General features: G+C 62.5%; 2 protein-coding genes across 2 annotated transcripts; one reads left to right on the forward strand and one right to left on the reverse strand.

Annotated features, from left to right (window-relative positions):
• Positions 1-247: 247 nt before the first annotated feature.
• LOC115917019 (transcription factor E3-like) lies at positions 248-7,819 on the reverse strand (the record flags this gene model as incomplete). Its single annotated transcript, XM_030970754.1, has 8 exons — positions 248-1,736; positions 2,217-2,364; positions 3,466-3,541; positions 3,955-4,011; positions 4,483-4,582; positions 5,421-5,510; positions 6,226-6,426; positions 7,676-7,819. Coding segments are annotated over 8 exons (1,125 nt in total), but the record flags the coding sequence as incomplete, so codon positions are not given.
• A 2,081-nt stretch (positions 7,820-9,900) lies between these two features.
• On the forward strand, positions 9,901-18,357 carry CCDC120 (coiled-coil domain containing 120). The gene is made up of 10 exons (XM_030970760.1): positions 9,901-10,038; positions 10,535-10,601; positions 11,953-12,056; positions 12,665-12,772; positions 13,364-13,447; positions 14,617-14,800; positions 15,211-15,252; positions 15,588-15,738; positions 16,715-16,816; positions 17,799-18,357. Exons 2-10 carry the CDS (start codon positions 10,553-10,555, stop codon positions 18,355-18,357), a joined length of 1,383 nt encoding a protein of 460 aa, XP_030826620.1. The 5' UTR covers positions 9,901-10,038; positions 10,535-10,552.
• The last annotated feature ends 2,177 nt before the right edge of the window (positions 18,358-20,534 follow it).

A 20,534-nucleotide genomic window follows, 5' to 3' on the forward strand; every position in this document is an offset into this window, starting at 1 on the left:
TGCTGCCCGCAGCAGTCACCGCGCCGAGCTCTGCTCGTGCCGCGAGTCTGGAATGGGACACGACCCCCACCTCCCCGCCGGACCCCACGGCTCCGGTACCCGCGGTCCCGCTCACCCCAGCGCCCCCCGGCCCCTCCCGTCCCGGGCACCGCGGTTCCCGCCATCCTCGCGGCCCCGCCCCTCAGCCCCGCCCACAGCGTCACCGCGGCCCCGCCCCCTCCGCTTTCCCCCCGCCCCCCGCGAGCGCCACCGCCCGTGGTCCCTTTCCCGCTCCCGCTGCATGGCGGGCCGAGCCGCGCCTTCCCCACCGCGGCCCCCCGCTTCAGAGCTGCTGGAGGGCGCGGCTACGCCGCCTCCTGCAACCACGGGCGTCCCGCCGCTCCCCTCCACGACCGCAGCCACAGCCCTGTCCCCGTTTCCGCAGCTCCACCGCCTCCCGCTCTCCCCGCCCGGCCGCCAGCCATGATGGCTCCCGACGCGGACCTAGTGACGCCTGCACGCATGCGCAGTTGCTGCAACCCCTAGCCGCAGCGACATCACTCCGCACCTCATCCAACCACAGCGCTGCTTCCGGGTTCAGCCGCACGCATGCGCAGCTCTATCTGCACGGCCCCGCCGCCTTCCCGCGCTGCTTTCGCCGCAGCTTTGGTGCGGCCCGGTCCCGGCCGAGCCGCTGCATCCCCCTGTGCAGCCCGGTCCCGGTTCCGAGCCGCTGCATGCCGCTGTGCATCCCGGTCCCGGGCTGCTGCATGCCGCTGTGCAGCCACAGCCGGCAATCCCTGTGCCCTGTGACGCCGCTTCCGCCGCCATCGGGAACCATCACGGCACCAGAGCAGGCGAATACTGCAGCGCCTTGCATGTATCCTTCTGCGTCTCTCCCTCTGCCGGGCACGGCCACGTGACCGAGATCCCTCCGCAGCGCGTAGCCCTGCACAGCCGATCTCTAATGTGCCTCCGCCTTCCACGCTCCCAGCACCGAGCGGGACTACTTTGTGTCACGATTCGTCTGCACAGCCACGTCCATGCACACAAACTGTGGGAGGGCCCAGCACTCAGGAGCCCTCTGATTGGGTGAGCCGGGAAGTGGGCGTGGCCTCACGGAGGAGCGGGGCTTTCTGCGGCACCTTCAAAGGGCCACGCCCAGGTGGGGCCCGACGCCAGCGCCTTAAAGGGGCCACACATGGAGGGGGCTGCCCCCTCCCTTCCAATGAGCCACGCCCGGCCGGGCCCCTTCAAGAGAGGAGCCAGGCGCCTTAAAAGGGCAACACCCCTTAAGGGGGCGGGGCCTCCATTACAAAGCGCTCGCCCGCTTTAAGACTCTTCAAACGGCGCCTGGTGGGGCCCACCCAGAACACATCAGGGAGGGCAGGGGGTCCGAAAAAGATGGGGAGGGGTCCCTAAAAATCCCCCCCAGAGCCGGGCTCTTCTCAGGGCTCGTCCTCCATGCTGAGGCTGCTGCGGGGGCTGGAGGCCCTTGAGGGGCCCGGCGAGGCCAGGAGGGTGCCGGGGGGGCCCAGCGGGGACAGCACCCCCCCATCGTCCATCAGGATGTCCTCGAGGGTCCCCTCGGGGCCCCCCAGCGCCAGGGGCAGCGCCAGCCCCGGGGGCAGCTCCAGCAGGCACTGCGGGGTGGGGGGGGCAAAGGGGAGACCCCCCCCCGAGGGCTCCTCGCAGCCCCCCTCAGCCATGGCGGGGGTCAGGGGGAGCCCGTGGATTTGGGCTTGGAGCTCCAGTTCCTGGAGACAGAAATGGGGGGGGTTTGGTGAGCCAAATATCCCAGATGTTCCAACCGTGACGTTCCCTGGATTCTGTTCCCCTGATTCCATGGATTCCCCTCCTCTCCAGACTATCCCAAAACAAACCCAAAACCCATCCCAAAGGCAAAACATTCCTGAAATCTCTGCTCTGCCCCACATTCCCAATCCCACATTCCCAATCCCCCAATCCCACATTCCCACACCTGCACCATCAGCTGCAGGCTGCAGTTCTGCTGCTCCCATTCCCAATCCAAATCCCCCAATCCCACATTCCCAATCCCCCAATCCCACATTTCCAATCCAAATCCCCCAATCCCACATTCCCAATCCCCCAATCCCACATTCCCAATCCCCCAATCCCACATTCCCAATCCAAACCCCCCAATCCCCCAATCCCACAATCCCAATCCCCCAATCCCACATTCCCAATCCCACATTCCCAATCCCACATTCCCACACCTGCACCCGCAGCTGCAGGCTGCGGTTCTGCTGCTCCAGGCGCTGCTGCTGCAGCTCCAGCTCCCGCGCTCGCTGCGTCTCCTTCTGCAGCTTGCGGATGTAATCCACCGAGGCCTTCAGGATCGTGCCCTTGTTCCAGCGCATCTCCCTGCCGGGACCCTCGGGCTCAGCCCCAAAATACCCCTGGGATCACTGGGACCACCCCCCAAAATACCCCTGGGATCACTGGGACCACCCCCAAAATACCCCTGGGATCACCAGGATAACTCTGGGATCACCCCCAGACCACCCTGGGATCAGCCCAGGACCACCCCCAAAATACCCCTGGGACCACCCCCAGACCACCCTGGGATCAGCCCCCAAAACCCCCTGGGACCACCCCCAGAACAGCCTTTGGGATCACCAGGATCAGCCTGGGATCACACTGGGAAAACCCCCTGAAATACCCCCGGGATCACCCCCCAGAACAGCCCTGGGATTACCCGGATCAGTCCCTGAAATCCCCCTGGGATCACCCCTGAAATACCCCCAGGATCATCCCTGGGATCACCCCTGAAACACCCCAAATCACCCCAGGATCACCCTGAGATCACTCCTAGATCCCCCCGTGAACACCCCTGGGAAAGGCCCAGGATCACCCCCAGAACATCCCTGGGATCACCCCTGGGATCACCCCCAAAATGACCCCAGACTGCCCAGAGATCTCTCCAGAATCCCTTCCAGGACCTTCCATGGGAGGAATTTCCCTTCCAGACGCCACCCTGGGGGTCCCTACGTTTCAAATTTCCCTTCCAGGACCCACTATAGAGGCCCCTAAATGTCAAATTCTCCCTTCCAGGACCTGCCACAGGGGGAGTTTCCCTTCCAGACCCCACCCTGAGGGTCCCTGGCTGCCGAGTTCCCCTTCCAGGACCTGCCATGGGAGTTTTTGGCCACCAGATTTTCCCTTCCAGAACCTGCTTTGGGGGGAGTTTCCCTTCCAGGACCTGTCATGGGAGCCCCTGACTGCAACATTTCCTTTCCAGACACTGCCCTGAGAGTCCCTAAACTTCAAATTTCCCTTCCAGGACCTGCTCTGGGGTTCCTTGTGTGTCTTTGTCCCTTCCAGGACCCACCTTGGGGGTCCCTAAATTTCAAATTTCCCTTCCAGGACCTGCCACAGGGGAAATTTCCCTTCCATGTCCCCCCGAGGGGTCCCCGGCTCCCCAATTTTCCCTTCCAGGACCCCCGCAGCCCCTCCCCCGCTCACGGGTCGCTGTTTTTGGGGATCAGGGTCCCCAATTCCTTGATCCGGTCGTTGATGTTGAAGCGTCGGCGCCGCTCAACTGAGGGGGGGGCAACATGTGAGACCCCCGGGGACCCCCCCAACCCCCCAGCCCTCGGGGACCCCCAAAACCCTCTCAGGAACCCCCCAGGAACCCCCAAAACCTCCCAGGGACCCCCCGGGACCCCTCCCCCAGCCCCTGAGAACCCCAGGACCCCCAAAAACCTGACAGGGACCCCTGAGAACCCCCCAGGACCCACCTGGAACCCCTCCTCCAGCCCCAGGGGACCCCCAAAAGCCACTGGGACCCTCCAAGACCCCCCCAAAATCCCCCAGGATCCTCAGAACCCCCGAAGACCTCACAGGGACCCCCCCAGGACCCCCCAAAACATCCCAGGATTCCTCCAGGACCCCTCCCCAATCCCCCGGGACCCCAAACCCCCCAGGACCCCCCCAAAACCCCCCCAGGCTCACTGAGGTTGTGGTTGTCCTTCTTCTGCCTCTCCTTCAGCAGCGCCTTGGCCTCCGATTCTGGGGGGGGGGAGGGGCACACTCAGAGACCCCCCCTCAAATTACAGACCCCCCCCCTCGCACCCCACAGCGAAGCCCTGCCCCCCAAAAACCCCAAAATCGGCCCCAGATGGACCCAGAGGCCACCATGGGGACCCACCCCCAACCCCAACTCCTTTTAATGTCCCAGAGACCCCTCCCCACCACTGGGACACCCCCTGAAAAACCCCCCAGAGACCCCTCCCCTCCTTTTATCCCCTTAGAGATCCCCCCAAGACCCCTCCCCACCATAAGGACCCCCCCAACCCCTCTAAAATCCCCCCAGGGACCCCTCCCCTCTCTTTTATCTCCTTTGGGACCCTTCCCCACCATGAAACCCCCCCCAAAACCCCGCTGAGCCCCCCCTAACTCCCCCCAAGGACCCCTCCCCACCCCCCAGAGACCCCTCCCCACCCCCCAGGACCCCCCAAGCCCCCCCAGGACCCCCCAGACCTGAGAGCTCGGCCTTGACCCGGGGCAGCTCGGCCGGGCAGGAGCTGCTCCCGCCCTGGGCGGGGCTGAAAACCTCCAGGAGGGGCCCGGGGATGGGGACCTGCCCGAGGGGGCGTGGTCAGAGCGGCCACGCCCACCCTGACCACACCCACCAAGCCAGAAACGCCTCAGGGGTGACTGGGCAAAGCCACACCCATTTGTATGCAAGCCACGCCTCCTTATAGCCCCACCTGCCCAATGCGGGGAGGCCACACCCCACTTAGGCCACACCTCCACTGGCACCCTTATATGGTAATAAAAACCACACCCTTGCCTTATATGGAGAAACCACACCCCCAACCTTTATATGGTAATTAACTGCATCCTTATATGGCAACAAGCCACACCCCCACACCCTCATATGGTAATAAACCACGCCCACAGCCTCATAGGGCAATAAACCACGCCCCCATGCCTTTATACAGCAATAAGCCACACCCTCTGTGCCTCATATGGTAATATGCCACACCTCCTTATCCTTATATGGTAATAAGCCACGCCCACACCCTTACATGGTAACAAGCCACACCCCCACTGCCTTATTGGGTAATGAGCTCTCTTCCTTATCCCTATATGGTAATAAGCCACACCCACATCCTTACATGCCAACAAGCCACACCCCCCACACCCTTCTATGCTAATGAGCCACTCAGTAAACCCTTATATGGGCAAAGCCACACCCCCAAGCCCTTATATGCTAATATGAGCAAAGCCACACCCCCAAGCCCTTATATGGTAATGAGCCACATCCCCACCTTATATGGGAAAGCCACACCCACCCCTTTATATAGCAACAAGCAGCACCCTAATGTGGCAACAAGCCACACCCCCTGCCTTATATGGAAAGCCACACCCCCAGCGGATGGGCGTGGTCTGCCCAGGCCCCGCCCCCTCGGTACCGTGCTGGGGAGGGGGAGGGGCCCCTCCAGGCCCAGCAGGTCCTCGTAGCTCGACTCCAGGCTGATGATCTCATCGATGACATCATCGATCTGCGAGGGACAGCATGATGTCATCAAGGCTCCGCCCCCCACATGTGATGTCACTACTTGCCATGTGACATCACCGTGCCCCTTTGCAAGGTCACTGACGCCTTATCACACCTGCATTCTCCTTATCACACCCTGATCCCCCTTATGACATCACAGGCCCACTAGTGACATCACAGGCCCCTTTTATGATGTCAGAACGCGCCTTCATGATGTCATCACCCCATATCACCCCCTTATGATGTCACCATCTTGCTCTATGACATCATCATCTCCTCTTATCAGGTCCCTGCCCCCCTTATGACACCAGGATCCTCTTTATGACATCATAGACCCAGCTATGACATCACAAACCCTATTTATGACATCATCAGCGCCTTGTCGCCCCTTACGACATCACGCCCTCACCCTATGACATCATCCCTTCCCCTTATCACCTCCCCGCTGCACTTATCACCTCAATATTTTCTTTGTGACACCACAGACCCCTCTGTGACATCACAAATCCCCTTTATGACATCATCACCCTGTTATCACCTCTTATGATGTCACCATCTCACCGTACGACATCGTCACCTTCTCTTATCACGTCCCCGCTGCCCTTATCACCTCGCTATCCTCCTTATGACATCACAGGCCCCTCTATGACATCATCACCACCCTTTATGACATCACCAACCCCCATTATCAACCCCTTATGACGTCATCCCCCCCTCACCTCCTTCTCGTGGTGCAGCAGCCCCTGGGGGGGGCTCAGGGGGGGCTCGGGGGGGGCCCTGGGGGGTCCCGGCGGGGGGGAGGGGCTGAGGGGGCTGCCGGCCCCGCCCCCCCGGTGGGCGTGGCTCAGGTACTGCCGCAGCTGCTGCCGCTGCGCCGCGCGCAGGTGGTACCGGGTGGGGTTCTCCAGGTGGGTCTGCACCTGGGGGGACAGAGCTCAGACACCCCCCTGAACCCCCCCCCCCCGAAATTCCAGAACATTCCTGGCACGGCTGGCTGGGATATTCGGGGTTTTCATTGTTTTGAGAGCCCAAATCCAACCCCCAAAAATGACCTGGATCCCCCCAAAATCCTCATAACCCCCCCACCAAAATCCACACAGCCCCTCCAATTCCTCCCCCCCAAATTCCCCTGCCCTGGACCCCCCCAATTCCTCTGAGCACCCCCAAATTCCCCAGCCCCAATATCCCAAATTTCACCCTGAAAAAACCCCAAACCCCCCTGCCCTGGACCCCCCCACTTTGTGCCCAAAGCGCCCAGCCCAAAATTCCCAAATTTTCCCCCCAAAAAACCCCAAATTCCCCTCCCTTGGACCCCCCAAAATCCTCAGAGCCCCCCCAAATCCCCACGCCCCAAAATCCCCAATTTGAGGGGGACAAAGGCTCCATGTTTGGGGGCGGGGGGGTCCTCGAGGAGCTCCAGCAGGGTTTGGGGGGGTCCCATGGTGGCGAGGGGTCCCTGGGGGGGTCTCAAAGGGGATAAAATAGGGGAGGGGTCCCTGGGGGGTTTGGGGGGGTCCATAATTCGAGGAGGGGGTCCATAATTTGAGTGAGAGGGTTCCATAATTTGAGGGGGGGTGCCTGTAATTTGATGGGGGGGTTTCATAATTTATGGGGGTGTCCATCATTTGAGGGGGAGTCTATAATTTGAGGAGGGGTCCATAGTCCATAATTTATGGGGGGGTCCATAATTTATGGGGGGTCCATAATTTGAGGAGGGGGTTCTGTAATTTGAGGAGGGGGGTCCATAATTTGAGGGGAGGGTCCATAATTTATGGGGGTTCCATAATTTGAGGGGGGGTCCATAATTTATGGGGCTTCCATAATTTGAGGGGGGTCCATAATTTACAAGGAGGGTCCATAATTTGAGGAGGGGGTTCCATAACTTGAGGGGGGGGGTCCATAACTTGAAGGGGGGGGTCAATAATTTATGGGGGGAGTTTCCATAATTTGGGGGTCGATAATTTATGGGGGTGAGGGGTCTATAATTTGATTGACAGGGATCCATAATTTGAGTGAGGGGGGTCCATAATTTGAGTGGGGGGTGTCCATAATTTGAGTGGGGGGGTGTCCATAATTTGAGTGGGGGGTCCATAATTTGAGGAGGGGGTGTCCACAATTTAAGGGGGGGGTCCCAAAACCCCAAATCCCCTTCCCCCCCAATCTCCTCACCTTGAGCACCTCGGGGGGCACGTGGGGGGGGGGCCCTGGCGGGACCCCCACGGCGATGGCGGGGGAGGGGCCGGGCGGGGGTCCCGGGGGTGGCGCCCCCTCCCCTCCTCTCCCTCTGCTCCTGCTCCTGGGCCTGGGCCCGCATCAGCTGCTGCCGGAGCAGCACCCGCGACGAGGCGCGCGGGGGGGCACGGCCGGGCCGGGCGGGGCGCCAGAGCTGTGGGGAGGAAAGGGTTAATGGGGGGAGGGGGGATCCTGAAGGGGTTTTGGGGGAGTTTAGGGGGTTTGGGGGTTTGGGGGTTTTGGGGGGCCCAGGTATGAGGGGGGGGGCGCATGGGGGGGGCACCGCCACACTGGGGGCGCCGGGCTGTGGGGAGGAAAGGGTTAATGGGGGAGGGGGGTCCTGAAGGGGTTTTTGGGGGAATTTGAGAGAATTTTGGGGGAATTTGAGGGGGTCTGGGTGGGTTTGGGGGGCACATTTGGGGGGGGGAGGGCAGAGCTGGGGAGGAAAGGGTTAATGGGGGAGGGGGGTCCTGAAGGGGATTTTGGGGGTTTGGGGTGAATTTGGGAAATTTTGGGGTGAATTGGGGGGGGGCATGGGCAATTTGGGGGATTTGGGGGGAATTTGGGGGGATTTTTGGGGTGATTTGGGGGGGATTTGGGTGCATTTGAGGATTTGCGGTGAATTTGGGAGCATTTGGGGATATTTGGGGAGGATTTGGGACGAATCTGGGGAAATTTGGGGAATTTGGGGGGATTTGGGGTGAATTTGGGGGCTGAGGGAAGGGGGTGTCCGTACCTGGGGGGGGGCAGGGGTTGGCTCTTGAGGCTGTAGAAGGGCCCGGGGGGCTCCGGGGGGTCCCGGGGTTGGGGTCCCCTCCGGGGGGGTCCGGGGGCTCACTGGGGGTGCCCCCCCCGGGGGGGTCCCACTCGATGTCGGCCACGATGCCGGACTCGGGGAGCACCGAGCTCAGGCTGGGGGGGCACGGGGGTCAGGGGGACCCCCAGGGACCCCCAATTCACAGAGAGACCCCAAAAATCACCCAGAGACCCCAAATTCACAGAGAGACCCCCCAAAAACCCCCAAATTCACAGAGAGACCCCAAAATTCACCCAGAGACCTGCCCGAGCCCCCTCAAATTCCCCCAAACTCCTCGGGAACCCCAAAAACCCCCCCATCCAACCCCTGTCAGACCCCCCCCAAAACCCCCCAACCCCATTGGGACCCCCAAACCCCCATTGTGTGAGACCCCCCCCAAAACCCCCTGGGACCCCCCAGAATTCCCTGAGACCCTCCCCCAAACTCCTTGGGACCCCCCCCCCCGCCCCACTAAAATCCCCCAAACCTCCCCGAGACCCCGCCAAAAACCCCCCAAAACCCTTTGGGACCCCCCCCCAAAAATCCCCCCAAACCCCTTTGGGACCCCCCTCACCTGAGCAGCCGCAGCGTCTCGGGGGTCCCGGGCCCCTCGAGCAGCACCAGAACCGCGGGGGGGCCCTGGGGGGGGGGCGGCTGGGGGGGGGCGGGGACCCCCTGGGCCCCCCCTCGGGACATCGCCCCCCCCCCCACCCCCCACGGCGACACTCGGGGGGGAGGGGGGCTGGGGGGTCCCTAAAGGGGTGGGGGAGGGGTTTTGGGTGGGGGGGGTCCCTAAAGGGGTGGGGGAGGGGTCTCTATGAAATGGGGGGGGGGGTCCCTATGGGTGGGGGGAGTCGCTACGTATGGGGGGGGATTAAAGGGGTCGGGGGGGCTTAAAGGGGTGGGGAAGGGGTTTTAGAGTGAGGAGGGGTCTCTATGGAATGAGGGGGGGGTCCCCAAATGAGTTTTGGGTGGGGGAGGGGCGGCCCGAACCTCCCCAAAGCTCGCGGAGTTCCGGGATGGGGGGTGGGGGAGGGAGGGGTTAAAAAAGGGGAGGGGGCGCTTGAGGGTCCCCCCCAAACTATCCTGGGAGGGTTTTGGGGTCCCGCTCTGGATTTTGGGGTTTTTTTGGGCGGGGGGGGGTCCCGTCGGGTCCGCGGGGCCTCGGCCGGAAGTGCTGAGAGGGAGGGGGGAAGGGCGGTGCCGGAAGTGACCTCACGGGGCTGGGAGGGGGCGGGGCTGTGAGGGGCGGTGCCGGAAGTGACCTCACGGGGCTGGGAGGGGCGGTGGGGGGACACGCAGGGGGGACCCCGACTCCCTCCCGGCCGCGCTCCCCGCCGGGCCCCGCAGCGCGGAGACCCCGCCCCAAACCCGCCCGCGACCCCCGGGGCTGGCGGGGACCCCCGGGGGGGGGGCGCGGGGCTGAAACCCCCCCCTCATCCCCACCCATCCCCCACCCAGCCAGGCCCGCCCGGCCGCGACCCCCCAACCCCCCCCGGAACAGGTAAAGGGTGGGGGAGGGGAATTGGGGGAGGTTGGAGACCCCTCCCCAAATTGGGGAATGGCCCTGGGGGGGAGGGGACGCAGCGGGATCGGGTTTGGGGGGTGGGGGCGGCTCTGGGGGGGGTTTGGGGTGGGGGAACCCCGGAACCCCCCCCGGGGTCCTTTTGGGGGTGGGGGCGGCACCCCTGGGTCCTTCTGGGTCATTTTTGGGGGGAGCCCCCGGAGTTTGAGGTCCCTTTTGGGGGGATCCTCAAGACCACCGGGTGGATTGGGGGGCGAACCCTGGGTCCGTTTTGGGGGTGACGTCGTGCCCCCCCCCCCCAGGTCCATTTTGGGGACCCTTCCCCCCCCACCCCCCGCGGGTTTTTGGGGTTCAGGGTCCGCTCCGGGCGCGGGGGGAGGGGCGGGATAGGCGGAAATGGGGAGAGGGGGGAGGGGGACACCCCAAAAGTGACCCCAAACCCGGAGATTTGACCCCAAATCCGCCCCCCCCGCAGCCCCCCCATGGGCCCGCGATGGAGGTGAGGGGTCACATCCTCCCCCCCGGCACCTACAGCCCCGCAGGTACGGCTGGCACTGCCACTGTCCCCTGTGCCCCGCTTGGGGACACCCCCGGTGGCACCCCCGGGACCCCAAAACCCCCCCAGTACCACCTGGGACCCCCCAAAACTCCCCAAATTCTGCTCTAGTGTGGGAGCCCTGGTGTCCCCCAACCCCTGGTGTCCCCTGGTGTCCCCAAGCCTCTGTGGCACCCGGTGTCCCCAACCCCTGTCCCTGTCCTGGCATTTGGGGACACCCCCGGGACCCCCAGAAACCTCCAGGACCCCCTGAGACCCCTCAGGAGCCCCCCAAATTCTGGTGCCTCCTGGTGTCCCCAACCCCTGGTGGCACCCGATGTCCCCAGGCTCTGTCCCCTGTCCCTGTCCTGGCATTTGGGGACACCCCCGGTGTCACCCCTGGGACCCCCAGAAACCTCCAGGACCCCCTGAGACCTCTCAGGACCCCCCAACCCCTGGTGTCCCCTGGTGTCCCCAGGCTCTGTCCCCTGTCCCTGTCCTGGTGCTTTGGGGACACCCCCAGTGTCCCCCCTGTGGTGCCCCTGAAGCCCCCCAAGCTCTGCCCCAATTCTGGAGCCCTGGTGGCACCCGGTGTCCCCTGTCCCCGGTGTCCCCAGAGCCCTCAGGACGCCCCGAATTCTGCCCCAGTTCTGGAGCCCTGATGTCCCCAACCCCTGGTGGCAGCCGGTGTCCCCAACCTCTGTCCCCAAGCCCTGTCCCGTGTCCCTGCTCTGTCACCTGAGCCTCACCTGTCCCGGCCTTGTTGTGTGCTCCTGCCCTGCCCTGTGCTCTGTGCCCAAGGCCTGTCCCGTGTCCCTGTGTCCCTGCTGTCCCTCAGTGTCCCTGTCCCCAGGGGTGCTGTCCCGGCTGTGGGAGGTGTCCCTAACCCTGTCCCTGTGTCATTGTCCCTCATTGTCCCCTGTCCCTGTCCCTGCTGTCCCTGACCCTCTCCTTGTGTCATTGTCCCCTGTCCCAGGGGTGCCGTCCCAGCTGCAGGAGCTGTCCCTGTCCCTGTGTCCCTGTGCCTGCTCTCAGTGTCCCTGTCCCTCACTGTCCCTGTCCCTGTCCCAGGGGTGCCGTCCCGGCTGCAGGAGCTGTCCCTGACCCTGTCCCTGTGCCTGCTCTCAGTGTCCCTGTCCCTCACTGTCCCTCACTGTCCCTGTCCCAGGGGTGCCGTCCCGGCTGCAGGAGCTGTCCCTGACCCTGTCCCTGTGCCTGCTCTCAGTGTCTCTGTCCCTCACTGTTCCTGTGTCCCTGTCCCAGGGGTGCCGTCCCGGCTGCAGGAGCTGTCCCTGACCCTGTCCCTGTGCTTGCTCTCAGTGTCTCTGTCCCTCACTGTTCCTGTGTCCCTGTCCCAGGGGTGCCGTCCCGGCTGCAGGAGCTCCGCGAGCGCCAGCGGGGGCTGCGTCAGGCGCTGGGGCTGCGCCTGCGGGAGCTGCGGCGCCTCTGCCTGCAGGAGGCCGTGAGTGACCCCTGGGTGACCCCTGGGTGACCCCCAAACCCTGACCCCCCCACCCCTGAATGATCCCTGGGACTTCTGTCCACCCTGGATACCCCCCGGGTGACCCTTGGGTGACCCCTGGAGTGACCTCCAAACTTTGACCCTCCCCTCCCTGAATGACCCCTGACCCCAGCACTGAGTGACCTCGAGTAACTCCTGAGTGACCCCGGAGTGATGCCCAGGACCCTGACCCCCCCCCCCTCCCTGAATGACCCCTGACCCCTGGGTTGGCCCCCCCGGGACCCCTCCCCAAACCCAGGGGGATCTGGGGGGGGCTCAGGGCAGGGGGATTTGGGGTGGGGGGGATTGGGGGGAAATTTGGGATACTGAGGCTGGGGGAATTTGGTGGGGAGGGGGGGCTCTGAGGAATTGAGGGGGGGATTTTGGGGGCTCTGGGTGAGAAAATTCGGGATAATGGGGCAGCGGGATTTAGGGTCCCCAGGACCCCCCCAGGACCCTCCCCAAACACCTCTTGTTCCCCCTGGACCCCTCCTCAAACTCCCCAAACCCCCCCCAGGACCCCCCCCAAATACCCCCCCAGCTCCCCCAACTGCCCCTCCCTCCCCCAGGAGCTGACGGGGCAGTTGCCCCCCGAGTACCCCCTGGAGCCCGGAGAGAGACCCCAGCCCCCCCCCCGGCGCCGCTCCGGGGCCCCCCCGCGGGAACCCCCCCCCGAGGTGGGTCTGGGGACATTTGGGGAGGGGGGCTGGGGGGGGTTTGGGGGAGGCTGAAATGTCCCTTTGAGGGGGGGGAGGGCGGGGGGGGTCGCCGTCTCAAATCCCACCTGGCGGTGCCCCCAGACCCCTGTGGTGGCCGCCGCTCCCTGGGTGTCCCCAAGGGGGCTCCTGGGTGGCTCCTGGTGGTCCCTGCCCCCCCCCATGGCGGCCACCACTCCTCATGTGTCCCCATGGTGTTCTCTGGGTGGTCCCTGGTGGCCCCTGGGTGTCCCCATGATGTCCCCATGATGTCCCCATGGTGTTCTCGTGGTGTCCCCATGGTGGCCCCATGGTGGCCCCATGGTGTCTCCATGATGTCCCCATGATGTCCCCATGGTGTCCCCATGGTGGTCCCTGGCCCCCCCTGCCCCCCCACGGTGTCCCCACTCCCGTGATGTCCCTATGGTGGCCCCTGGACCCCTCACAGTGGCCCCACACTCTGGGTGTCCCCAAGGTAGTCCCTGCTGTCCCCGTGGTGGCCCCATGTTCTGTGTGTCCCCATGGTGTCCCCTGTGTCCCCACGGTGTCCCCACTCTCGTGATGTCCCCGCAGTGGCCCCTGTACCCCGACGGTGGCTCCCGTCCCCCCGTGTGTCACAGGGGCACCCCCACGTCCTGCGGGTCCCCACACGCTCTGGTACGTCCCCGTGTGTCCCCGAGGTGTCCCCTGGGCCCCACGGTGTCCCTCTGGTGTCCCCACGGTGTCCCCGAGGTGTCCCCTGGGTCTCCAAGGTGTCCCCCCCATGGTGTCCCCTTGGTGTCCCTCTGGTGTCCCCATGGTGGCCCCATGGTGTTCTCCCACCCTGTCCCCATTTCCCCCTTTCCTCGTCCCCCATCTCCCATTCCCAATTTCCCAAATTCCCAATTTCCCCCATTTACAAATTCCCATTTTCCCCATTCCCAATTCCCCATTTTTCCTATTTCCCCCATTCCCAATTTCCCCCATTCCCCTTTTTCCTATTTCCCGCATTTTTTGTATTTTCCCCACCGTTCCTATTTCTCCCAGTTTCCCTCATTTCTCCCAGGTACAGGAGCAGCTGCTGGAGAGCACCCAGCCCTTCCCCGTTTCTGTTTTTCCCTGGTTTTCCCCATTTTCCCCACATTTATCCCCATTTTCCCCATTTTACCTCCATTTCTCCACTTTTCTCTGCCCAGGTGTGCCGGGCACGGCAGGAGGCGCAGGCCCTGGTGCAGGCCCTGGTGCAGGCCCTGGTGCAGGCCCAGGCCTAGGCCCTGAAGGCCGTCCGGCCCTTTCCTGTTCTTCCATTTTCCCCGTGTTTATTTCCGTTTTCCCTTCATTTCTCCCCGTTTCTTCCCCATTTTCCCCTTATTTCTCCCCATTTCCCCCTCAGGTGTCCTGGGCGCGGCGGGAGGCGCAGGTGCAGGCCTGGGCCCGGGCCCTGAAGGCTGCCACCATTTCTCCATTTTCCTCTCATTTCTCCCCATTTCTCCCCATTTCCATGTTCAGGTGTCCCGTGTGCGGCAGGAGGCGCAGGCCCAGGTGCAGGCCCAAGGCCCCGGTGCAGGCCCAGGCCTAGGCCCAGGCCCTGAAGGCCGCCACCATTTCTCCATTTTGCCCTCATTTCTCCCCATTTCTATGTTCAGGTGTCTCGGGCGCGGCGGGAGGCACAGGCCCCAAGGCCTAGGCCCAGGCCCTGAAGACCGCCACCGTTTCTCCATTTTCACCTCATTTCTCCCCATTTCTATGTTCAGGTGTCTCGTGTGCAGCAGGAGGCGCAGGCCCAGGCCCTGAAGGCCGCCACCATTTTTCCATTTTCCCCTCATTTCTCCCCATTTCCCCCTCAGGTGTCCCGGGCGCGGCGGGAGGCGCAGGCCCAGGTGCAGGTGCAGGCGCAGGTGCTGGAGGCCGCGCGGCGCCTGGCGGCCGTGCCGGGGCTCCCTCCCGAGCAGCGGCGGCGCCGCAGCTCCAGGCCGAGGCGGCGCCAGAGGCTGCGGCAGCTGCGGGCCCAGCTCGGCACCCCCGGGCACGGTCAGGGAAAAGGGACTGGGGGGATTTGGGGGAGATTGGGGGTACACAAGGGTTTTGGGGGCCTTGAGGGGGAAAGGGGAATTGGGGGGCCGGGGGGGATTGGGGAGGGGAATTGGAGGTTTGCGGGGATTGGGGGTACGGAGGGGTTTTGGGGGAATGGGGGTGCTGGGGGGCATTGGGATATGGGGGGGATTTGGGGTATGGGGGTGTTTTTGGGGGCTGGGGGGATTTGGGGTACGGGAGGGCAGGGGGAAGGAGGAATTGGGGGGTCAGGGGGAGAAGGAAATTGGGGGGGAAAAGGGAATTGGGGGGTCTGGGGGGATTTTGGGGGTCTGGAGGGGGTTGGGGGGTGCTCAGGGGTGGGGGAGGGGCAGCTCTGACCCTCCCCTCCTCCCCCATGCACCCCCCAGATGAGAACGGGTCCCTGGGTGACCTCCCTGCGCTGGAGAACGGTGAGGGGGGGATGGGGACACCTGGGGGGGTGGGGCTGTACCTGGGGGGGCCACCTGAGCACCTGGGGGGGACTGGGGGGGTTACCTGGACACCTGTGTGACTTTGGGGGGCCTACCTGGATACCTGGGGGGAGCTACCTGGGTACCTGGGGGGGCTACCTGTGTGCTCGGGGGGGCTACCTGAGCACCTGGGGGGGGTCACCTGGGCACCAGGGGGGCCACGTGAGCACTTGGGGGGGGTTACCTGAGCACGTGGGGGGTCACCTGAGCACCTGGGTGACCTTTGGGGGGTCCCCTGGGTTCCCTGCCCTCCCCCCCCCCCGGTGTCTTCACAGGTGCCCCGCCCCCCCCCAAGCCCCCCCCGGTTGGGCCTGGCCGCCCCTCCCCCCCCCGGGGGGGCTCGGGCAGCCCCGAGCGCCGGCCCCTCCCCCCCTGGAGCCCCGAGGGCCCCCCCGGGCGCCGCAGCTCCTTGGCCACCCCCGCCAGGTGCGTACCCCGAAAAACCTCAACATCTCGTTTTTATCCCCAAAAATCCCCTCCAAAAAATCCAGTTTGTGTCAAAAAAATCCCCTTTTTTCCCTTAAAAAACGCACCAAAAATGCCCTTTTCCGCACAAAAAATGCTCTTTTCCACCGCAAAAAATACCATTTTGCCTCCCCAAAAATCCCCTTTTCCCCTGAAAAAAATGCCCTTTTCCCCCCCTAAATAAACACATAAAAAATTCCCTTTTCTACACCAAAGATTCGTTTCTTAACCCAAAAAAATCCCATTTCCCACCCCAAAAAATTCTATTCTCATCCTGAAAATATTTTTCTTAACCCAAAAATATCTTTTTTCTCTGAAAAAAATCTCCTTTCTACCCCAAAAAATCCCTTTCCCCCCAGCAAAAAAACCACACGAAAAATATCCTTTTCCCCAAAAAATCCATTTTTCCCCAAAATCCCCCTTTTCCCTCAAAATCCCCATTTTCCCCAAAAACATTGCTGGTTTTCCCCCCAAAATTCCTCTTTTTCCCCCAAAATTGCCATTTTCTCTCAAAAAACATTCCCCTTTTCCCTCTCCAAAAAAACCCCAATTTTTCCCCAAATCCCCTTTTCCACCCCAAACTCCCCAATTTTCCCCCCAAAACTCCCCAAAATTTCCCCCAAAAAACCCCAATATCCCCCCCCCCCAAAATCCCCATTTCCCCCCCCAAAATCCCGGGTTTTTCCCCCAAATCCCCATTTTTCCCCCCAAACTCCCCAATTTCTTCCCCCAACGCCCCAATTTTCCCAAAAATCTTCATTTTTCTCCCCAAATTTTCTCCCTAAAAACCCCAATGTCCCCCTCCCAAATCCCCATTTTTCCCCCCAAAATCCCGGTTTTTGCCCCAGAAATCCCGGGTTTTTTGCCCCAAATCCCCATTTTACCCCCCCAAACTCCCCGATTTTCCCAAAATCCCGGTTTTTTGCCCCATTTCCAGCCCGGCGCGGACCCTGCCCCGCAGCGCCTCCAGCCTCGAGGGCCGCAGCGTCCCGGCCACGCCCGTGCTGGGCCGGAGCCCCCGCGGGACCCCCCGGGAACGGTGAGGGGAAAATGGGGCAAAAAACCGGGATTTTGGGAAAATGGGGATTTGGGGGGAAAACCCGGGGTTTTGGGAAAAATTGGGATTTGGGGGGAGGGGGGAAATGGGGATTTGGGGGAGAAAATGGGGATTTTGGTGGGAAAATGGGGGGGGAAATGGGATTTTGGGAAAAATGGGGATTTGGGGGGAAAAACCACGGTTTTGGGAAAAATCGGGATTTTGGGAAAAATGGGGATTTTGGGGGAAAAACGGGGAAATGGGGGGGAAATGGGATTTTGGGAAAAATGGGGATTTTGGGGGAAAAACGGGGAAATGGGGGGGAAATGGGATTTTGGGAAAAATGGGGATTTGGGGGGAAAAAAATCGAGATTTGGGGGAGAAATGGGAAAATGGGGGGAAAAATCGGGATTTTGGGGAAAATGGGGAGTTGGGGGGAAAAATCGGGATTTGGGGAAAAACCGGGGTTTTGGGGAAAATGGGGATTTTGGGGAGAAAATGGGGGGAAAATGGGGATTTGGGGGGGAAAAAAATTGGGATTTGGGGAAAATGGGGATTTTGGGGAGAAAACGGGAAAATTGGGGGGAAAATGGGGATTTGGGGGGGAAATGGGGATTCTAGGGGAGAAATGGGAAAATGGGGGAAAAAACAGGATTTTGGGGAAAATGGGGAGTTGGGGGGGAGGGGGAATCGGGATTTAGGGAAAACCCGGAGTTTTGAGGGAAAATCAGGAATTTGGGGAGAAAACTGGAATTGGGGGAAAAACCGGGATGGGGGGTGGCGGGGGGAATGGGGATTTTGGGGAAAAAAGGGGTTTTCTTTGTGGAAAAGGGGTTTTTTTGGGGGGGGAAATTTTTGGGGGGGAGGGAGGAAAATTGATTGTTTTTTGGGAGGAAAAAAATGTTTTTAAGTTTTTATTTTTTAGGCAAAAAAGTGTTGGTTGTTTTTTGTTTTAAACTAAAAAAATTTCCTTCTTTGTGCCCAGCCCCGAAGCCCCCCGGGGTTTGCCCCCCCGGCCCTGGTCCGGCAGTCAGGACTCTCAATTGGGGGGGGGTCCCCACTCCGCCCATCCCCCCTCCCATCCTGCCCCCCCCACGCCCATCCCCCCCCCCACCTCTCCGGCGCCCCCCCCCGCACAGCCCCCGGCGCAGCAACAGCTCCGAGGCTTTGATCGACTGGGGGGGGGGGGAGGCTCCGAGACCCCCCCCACGGGGCTGCGCGGGGCGGGGGGGGGGGGGGGGTCCCCAAGGTGTGGGTGGGGGGGCGGCCCCCCCTGCCCCCCCCGCCGCCTCCTCGCTGGAGCAGCGGCGCAGCCAGAAGTGGCTGGCGCTGGAGGGGCTGCGCGATTGGTACCTGCGCCACACCGGGACCCCCCCCCGCAACAACAGCAGCGCCCCCAACCCCGCCTGGGCCCCCCCCCCCGCGCCGCCGGGACCCCCCCCCCCGCCGCCCCCCCCCCAGCGCTGCCGCACTCGCTCAGCTACGCCGGGGCCCTGGCGGCCAGGTACGGCTACGGGGGGGGCAGGGGCGGCCCGCCGTGGTGAGGGGGGGAGAGGGTGAGGACACCTCCCCCCCAAAAAACCCGAAATGTGTTGGGGACCCCCCCCCATGTTGGGTGGGAAACCCCGTGGGTGAACGTGTACCCCTCATTTGGGGGACCCCTCCCGTGTTGGGTGGGAAACCCCGTGGGTGAATGTGCCCCCCTCATTTTGGGGACCCCTCCCGTGTTGGCTGGGAAACCCCGTGGGTGAATGTGCCCCCCCTTCCCTCATTTTGGGGATCCCCCAATGTCTGAATGTTCCCCCTCCTCATTTTGGGGATTCCCCCGCCAAGTCCAGGTGTCCCCCCCCACCCCCCCCATTTTAGGGATCCCCCCCTTCTCCATTTTGGGGACCCCTCCTTGTCTATGGTGACCCCCACCCAATTTGGGCCCCTCTCCATCCTCCGGGGACCCCCAAAATGTCCCCAAATTTGGGATTCCCCCTCGGGTCCCGTCCCCCCACTTTCCAGCCCAGCTCCCCCTTGCCAGATCCCCCCCCCAATTTGGGGTCTCCCCTGCCCCAAACCCCAAAATTTGGAGTTCCCCCCGCATTTTCCCCCCAAATTTTGGTTCCCCATCCCCTCAACCCCAATTCTGGCGCTCCCCTTTATTGTGGGTCTTTCCCATCCCCCCCTTATTTGGGGTCTCCCCCCCCCGCAAAACTCCAAAATTTGGGGTCTCTCCCTTCCCCCACCCCGATTCTGGGGTCTCTCCTTCCCTTTTTTGGGGTCTCTCCCCATTTTTTGGGGTCTCCCCCAATTTTTTGGGCTCTCTCTCCTCCCCCCTCTTTTCCATCTTTTCTCCATTCCGGGTTCGGTTTTTTGGGGGGGGGGGGCGGTCCCCAAATCGGGGTGGGGGAGGGGCTGGGCAGAATTTGGGGCGGGGGGGTCATTTTGGGGGGGCCTAACTCTGCTTTCTCTTCTCTTTTTCTCCTTTTTCTGTTCCTTTTTTTTCTCTTTTCTCTTTTTTTCGGAATTTTCCCCCCCCCCCCCAAGGGACCCCCCCGGGACCACCCCCCCTCCCCCCCCAGACCCGCAGCCCCCCGGGACCCTCGTGTGACCCCCCCCCAAACAAACCCTGCCCAAGGGGGGGTCCCCAGCTTCGTTTTGGGGGTGGGGGAGGGGACAGGGGGGGTCCCCAAATTCCCGGCCCCTCCCCCCCCGCCCCCCGCTGCTCCTGGCGAGCGGCTCCTTTTGGGGGGGGGGTCTGTGGTGGGGGGGGGGTTTGGGGGGGCCCCTGGGGGGGGCAATACAGGACCTGCTGCCAGCACTGGCTCCGCCTCCTTTTTTCGGGGGGGAAAATCGGGGATTTGGGGGTTTCTGGGGGCCCCAAAACAGAAAAAAATTTGGGGGGGGCTTTATATAAAATGGGGGGGTGTTGTATGGTTCCTGTATACTTTGGGGGGTTCTTGGGGTCCTTAAATAATTTTGGGGGCGGGATATAATTTGGGGTGGGGTCTTTGGGGTCCTTAAGTAATTTGGGGGGGGTCCATGGGACCTTAAATAATTTTGGGGGGTCTGTGGGACCCCTAAGTAATTTGGGGGGAGATATAATTTGGAGGGGGACCTGTGAGGTCCTTAAATAATTTGGGGGGGGGTCCTTGGGGTCCATATAGAATTTTAGGGGAGGTCTGTGGGGTTCCTGAATAATTCTGGGGGGGTCCTTCTGGTCCCTAAATAATTTGGGGGAGTGATAAAATTTGGGGTTGGGGTCCATGAGGCCCCTAAATAATTTGGGGGGGGGGGCTTCTGGGGGTCCATATAGAAATTTGAGGAGGGGTCTCTGGGATCTTAAATAATTTTTGGGGGGGGTCCTTGTGGTCCCTAAATAATTTCGAGGGGTGATGGAATTTGGGAGGGACCTGTGGGGTCCCTAAATAATTTGGGGGGGTTTATGGACCCCTGTATAATTTGGGCGGGGGTCCCTACAGAGCCCCCCTATAGACGGTTAAGCCACGCCTACTTATGTGGGGCCACGCCCCTTTGGGCGGAGAATAGAAACGCTCATTAAGAGGCCACGCCCCAAACAGAGACCACGCCCTCACACAAGACCACACCCCTAGCCCCACATCGCCCCAGCGGCGGGCGCGGCCAATCAGGGTCCGGCAGAAGTGGGCGGGCCGCGTTCCTATTGGCCGACCTTGAGCCGCCGCGCTCCTATTGGCGGCGGGGGCGGTGTGTG

This window comes from Camarhynchus parvulus, unplaced genomic scaffold (assembly GCF_901933205.1).
Source record: "Camarhynchus parvulus unplaced genomic scaffold, STF_HiC, whole genome shotgun sequence".
In the NCBI taxonomy this organism is placed as follows: Eukaryota; Metazoa; Chordata; class Aves; order Passeriformes; family Thraupidae; genus Camarhynchus; species Camarhynchus parvulus.